This window comes from Egretta garzetta, unplaced genomic scaffold (assembly GCF_000687185.1).
Source record: "Egretta garzetta isolate BGI_Z169 unplaced genomic scaffold, ASM68718v1 scaffold197, whole genome shotgun sequence".
In the NCBI taxonomy this organism is placed as follows: domain Eukaryota; kingdom Metazoa; phylum Chordata; class Aves; order Pelecaniformes; family Ardeidae; genus Egretta; species Egretta garzetta.
This window is the reverse complement of record NW_009260274.1, coordinates 1497258-1503299: the sequence shown is the minus strand read 5'-3', so window position 1 is coordinate 1503299 and position 6042 is coordinate 1497258. Positions and strand designations below refer to the sequence as shown.

General features: G+C 48.9%; 1 protein-coding gene across 1 annotated transcript in view; it reads right to left on the bottom strand.

The window, feature by feature from the left end:
- Positions 1-1765: 1765 nt before the first annotated feature.
- The window catches only part of LOC104129539 (carnosine N-methyltransferase 2), a 13231-nt gene continuing 8954 nt past the window's right edge, over positions 1766-6042 (bottom strand). The window contains exons 5-8 of the mRNA XM_009642487.2: positions 4499-4606; positions 4257-4387; positions 3143-3236; positions 1766-2121 (exon numbers count right to left, since the gene is read on the bottom strand). Of these exons, the coding sequence (XP_009640782.1) occupies positions 1766-2121; positions 3143-3236; positions 4257-4387; positions 4499-4606 (689 nt within the window). The remainder of the gene's footprint in view (positions 2122-3142; positions 3237-4256; positions 4388-4498; positions 4607-6042) is intronic.

The window sequence follows — 6042 nt, the reverse complement described above, 5'->3', positions numbered from 1 at the left end:
TTTCCTCTTTTTTTTTTTTTCCTTACAGTAGATTCAGAGGAAAACATCTGCGGGAGAAATGGCTGTATTTCAAAAAGATATGGAAAAAAACCCAAAAACCTCAAAGCAAAACTAAAGAAACCAAAAAAAAAAAACCCCAAAGCCCAAAGTGGGGCCGTGACAACTGTGTGGGTTGGCATTAGCTTTCCAGCCGGGAGCACTGCTGCCTCTGGAAGTAACGGCACCCCGGCAGGTAGGTGAGGGGAGGGGGTAGGTTCAGTGGGACCAGCAGGACTCTGGGTGACAATGACATCTAATATTTTGCAAGCCAATGTGCCAGCCCATGCGTTCGTGATGAAGGAACATATCAGGCACCAATAAGGCAGCAGTATCCAAGCCCCTTCAGATGTATGTGGGCACGGTTTTCCAGCTTAAGCACAGAAAAAACCCCAGTTTATAGAGGTGGGCTCTGCACCTGCAGGTATTTTCCATCTGAGCTGGTGCTTCCAGCCCTGAGAGCTATTTGCAAGGAGGCCAGCAGGACTGCAGGCTCCTTTGCCCCCATGCACCCAGCCCAAGGTCCACACAGCACCACGGCCCTAAATGCAGCACCGAATCCCACTGGCATCCCAGGCAGCACTTCCCTTTCCAGCTGGATGCCCTGGCAGCACCTTCTTTAGCCCCCTAAATAACTCAGGACCCTGTGGAAATAGTCTTAACTCACCTGTATTAACACCTCAACCACATGCATTGTATTTAAGTAACAGAGATGCTGTGCCGCAATAATGCCACTTCGAGTGAGCCTAGCTGCCTCCCGCAGCTGCGACACAAGGACGAGCTGCAGCTCACGCCCAGCTCTTCCACAGCCTCAGGCTCTTCTTTCTCACAAGAAACCTTTAATGCTTCCATAAAACTGGATTTTGCATTTTTTTTTTAACTAAATAACCTCTTCACTCTTCATTTTCTGTAAGCCCACACGTACAGAATAAGATGTGACTTTTTTCATTTAAGATTGCTTTTATTTTATATGGAGAAAAACAGTAGTAAGAAAGTAACAAAATTAATATCTGCCTGAAAGAGCACAGGGCAAGTATCATCCTGGGATCCAAAAAATGCTCCAGATGAAAAGGCTGATAAATTGTTAAGACATGTCTATATTGCAAGATGCTGAGACGCTTGGGGCAGTAAATGCCTACGCTGATAAAACCACGAGAAATAGCCTAGTGCAGAGCAACTTACAGCTCAGGTCTGGGTGCAGTGAGGCACATTACTTGGGTGCGAAGCAGCGGGGACACCTTACTGGTTTTGTCCTGGTGTGGCTGGAAGCAGTGGGTCTGTAAGCAGCCAGCATAGGGGCTGCAACCTCCTCCCAACTGCAAAGCAGCACCTGGTCACATAGACACGTCTTCAGGTATGTAAACGTGCTGGCTATATAGAAAAGTGGAAATCCCAGTGTCAAAAGCACAGGCAGGATGCATACCATTAAAAAAAAAAAAAAAAAAAGTCCATGTAGGCTTTTAGTGAGATGGAACTCTTTACTGTCTGGAAAACATTCTCCTAAGGCTGGACTAAACAGCCAGGGTGAAATCTTGTCTCCTCAGTGGGACAAAGAGCTCATCCCCAGTGCTGCAGTGTCCGCTGACCCTGGCTGGGAACGGGAGGCTGTGGATGAGCCCCACTTTCTTGCCTTCTTGCCTGCAAGTTGCCTTCTTTCTACGCTATGTCCTCCTGCGACCGCATCGCCCCTATACCCACCCTAACTTGTCTTCTGCAGCTGGTGGGGACTCTAGGACTCAACCACAATCATACTCAAGTTGTTGCTGAAGATGATCCTCCCGTCCTTTTTGCTGCTGCACTCAGGCTGGCACAGAGCCTCCTGCAGCTGCCGCCGCAGCCCCGGGGGGGCCGTGCCCAGGAAGTTTTTTGTCCCTGTCAGGAAATCCATCATGCGGGCTCCAACTGGATCCCCCTCGATAAAGCACTCGGTGATATCCCAGACTGATGGGAACTCATAAACACGGTATTCAACACCCAGTCTCTTCAAAACATCCATGATGCCGTTGGAGGTGATGTAGTGGCCGCTGTCAGTGGGGGGCAAGCAGTATCTGTACTTCTTCCATAAGCTGGCCCATCCGCTACTGTCTGCAGAGCAGGAGGGAAGGTTACTTTTGCAAAGCCAAGGCAGTCAAACACCAGCTAACACAACTACTAAATGAGTTTGAAAGGCTCCCTCGCTGCTAGCCCAAACTGTGCCAGGAGCAGCAGAAGAGCTTTCCCCTTACTGGAGTCCACTTATAAATGTCCATGCCTGGAGAGGGGTAAAACTGTGATCTCCACCAGCCCTCCTTCTAAAACTCTCCTGTTTAAAGGGAACTCCGAGGAGACGGCCTCCAGCACTGGATGTCTCTGGAAAGCAGAGTGCACACAGATGTATCAGTGCACTGAGCCTGCGCATGCATGCTGCCTGTTAACTGCCCCAACGTTTTTATACGTTGAACCTCAATTTTATGTATACACCAAAGAATACGTACCCGAAAAGGCAGTCCCAGCTAGCAAGGGAACCCCCCTACCAGTAATGCTAAAGGGACTTTTAATGGTAGATGTGGGGAAGTATGCTTTATCCACTGCACTACAAGTCGGGGATCTGTGAATGGCACACTGGAAAAAAAATTATTATTTTTTTTTTTTTTAATAAGTGCCATGATGTGTGTGTGTGTCTCTTTTTCCTCTCAGCAGCTCCTGGTGTCCTGCTGGGGTCTGGGTCATTACGGTGTGGAGGGAAGAGCCCCAGAGATGGGTCCTCCCAGAGCTCAGGTGGCACCGGGCTCATTTCACCACGAAGAAGGGTTGAGCCTCGCCCATCAATAGCCACACTTCTCACTAGCCCGTAACGCCACAGCGGGAGGACTCTGCGAGTTTGAGAGCAATTCATCTACTGCATAAGCAGGGAAGCAAGAGCCCAAAGGCTACACCTACGCAGTTCCAGCAGACATAGGGGTCCAAGAGGCTAAGCCCAAGATCACTTGTGCCCTATGAAATACAGCATTTGTTTTATTTGATTACTAAGCACTACTAAAATCCTGAGATGAATATTTGTGACTCTCGTACTTCAAAGCTCCTCAAAACACCAGCAAAGGAACAAAAAATAAAAGCCGCCTCTTACCTGATAAAATTATGATCAGGAGTTTACCATGATGGTCGAGGCAGCTGTGGAAAAACTTGATAGTGCTGAGAATATCCTCCACACGGTACAACATCTGGAAGCGACAGGGTTACACACAGCTGCTATTCCTCTTCCACAGTGCAATGGCCCTTCAAAGCCTTCAACCCTTTCTCTGTAGTGTTGTTTTTAATTGCTTCCCAGTTGCTTCTCAGCCCGTCCTAACTCAGCACACACATTTGGGGATGCTGCACAGGACCGAGCATCATCAACTCTCCACCGGCACCAGCAGCTTGGGGTCAGACCCAGGGACCCTCTGACCAGCCTTGGCCACCAGCCGGACACGGACCTGCCCATGGCTGCCCTTCAAGCCCAGTGCAGTTTTGTGGTTGGAAAATACATGCAGAGGAGAGTCCCTTGGTTTCTGTGGCTGGCCCTTATCACCAGGAGCATTTCTCCGCTGTGTCTAGGCTGTGGGAAGGCTGGATCTCTTCCAGACACCAAGTAATTTGCACTGGGACAAAGCAGGGCTCATCCCAAAGGCTGCCCTCAGGGCTTGTAACTTACCCCTCGACCCATACCCAAAACTCTGAAACACTTCCCGGCTGCAAAATCAGCTCTTTGGAAATGAAAGCAGAATGAAATAAAAGAAAATTGAAATAAAAGCCACTAAAGTGAGAGAATAACAGATTTTTTTACAAAATATAATTGGTACATGCAACATCAGTGTCATCAGTATCAGAGACGCAGCAGCATAATTTCTGACCTGAAACCTGACACAGGCATTTGTTCACTAACCTTTCCCGTTAGTGCCATCCAAAGGACTCTGATTAAGCAAAAAAATCTAGCTTTTTGCAGCAAGGTATAATTGTTGGCCTCCATGTGAGGTGTGGTGGTCTGAGACTCGTCCTGTTTTATTACCCACCATGCACAGTTAAACCAGTACAAACCAGAGACCAAACCCAGGGTGGATAGGGAATAAGGTTTGGTGTTTGTAGAGCTGCTGCAGAAGCTGTTGCTCATGGGAGAACGGTGTTCAGCTCTGCTCCCCCTAACTTGATGCATACACCAGAAGTGAAGGGAGTAGTTAAGGCTAATTAAAGCAATACTCCATTACCTGGATCATATGGATGAAGTCGAATTTCTTATGTGCACCTTTCTCTTTCACCTGTTGTTCATACTCCAAGGAAGTGAGCTGGTGCCAAATAAAAGAGACGTTCTGCAGGTCTGGAGCTTGATTCACCAGTTCTGTTTTAAAAAAGAAAACCAACAACAACAGGAATTTCACAAAACGGCAGCAAGCCTCACCACGCAGATCCGCAGCCCTTGCTACGCCCCGGGCAGCAGGCACAGCCTCACCTCTGTAAGCTGCCACGTGCTGTGCGTTGGGCTCTATGATTTCGTTGTCAATAAAGACCCCCGGGTGCGCAGCCTGCAGGATCCTGATCATTTTCAAGTCCTGCTCACCTATTCGATAAACACAAGTTCATTACCTTAATAAGTACTTAAAATGAGATGAAAGGATGCTGGTGCCCCTGCCGCCTCCGTCTCCGCTGCCAGGAAATCCCCCAGGCAGAGGTGAGGCACTTTCTACCTTGCGCCTTGCCTGGTGGCATCTAACCCGGTGATAGGCTTATCACGGAATCTTGCTGCTGGAGGTAACATACGATTACGGATAAGAGTAAGAACACGGAAGAGATAAGCAGCTGCGCAGAAACCTGCTAATGGCAGTACTCTGGGTCATGGGACAGACAGGTCAAAAGAGTCAAAGATCAATGTTTAAAAAAACAACCAGGAAGCATTAGTTTTCAATAAAAAATACAATGTTTGAATGGGGGCATGGAGGGAATTGGCACAGCTGTGCAGTCTCAATGTGGCACGGAGCATTCCATGCTTTTGACACTGCCCTGGGGAGGGGATGGTGGCTCTGCCGCTGGTGTGACATGGCTTGGAGACCCGGGGAACTGTATGGCAAGAGGAGAGACCCATTGACATGCAGTACCCCGGGTCTTCCCTCTTTGGGGCCTGACCACATGGTCTCAGCTCTGGGCATCTACTAAATGGTTGTTATCTTGGAGTTGCAGATAGAGAGTCATAATACATTGGTGTGTAAGTGCTGTGCAAATTTAGCTATTGGTGCTCCTCTGTTGTTGTCTGAGCTCTGGAGGAGCAAGCAGCAGTCTGTCCTTCTGTCCTAGGAAGTTCCCAGCCTCTTTCAAGGTGATGCAGGTCGCCCTTGTTTCTTTCAGAAAGGCTACAATACACCAAGTGTGCAAAGTCCAGCTGGTTCATCTGGGACTATGGAAAGAAACAGCAGAAGTGACCACCTTGAGTGAACCTTTGCGAGAATCCTGTCTGTAGCTGATGGTGGGGCCTAAAAATAGCCCTGCCCTTGCAAATGTCACATACAGAGGGCCTGATACGAGATACTGCATCTTCCTTAGCCCTTCAGCTGATGTACCAGCTATGAGAAAAGTTGTCATCTTTGGCAGGTGTTGCGGTAAATAGAATTCAAGGAGGGAAATATCAGCCATGCCAGCACTACAGGGACATTCAAGGAAGGACGGGTCTTTTGAAATTGGAGAAAAAAATACCCAAGACCCCTGAGGAATGCAGTGGCAGTGGTGCAGGGCTGGCCAAAGGCAGAAGGAAAGAGGCTGTGGCTCCATCCAGTAAAGGTAGGTGCATGGACCTATATTGCTGATAGTGGTATTTCAAGGCAGATCCCTATAACAAGCAACTGTATCTCTTAGACAGTCCTAAATGCCAGTTCGTAGGTGCTTTGGGGTGGGAAGCACCGGCAATTAGAGGTGCTGATGTGGGGTCCCCACAGGCTCAGGGCGGGCAGGAGGCAGAGCATCACTGCCCCGGGGCCTGGAGCCACTGATGGGGGGGGCGGATGG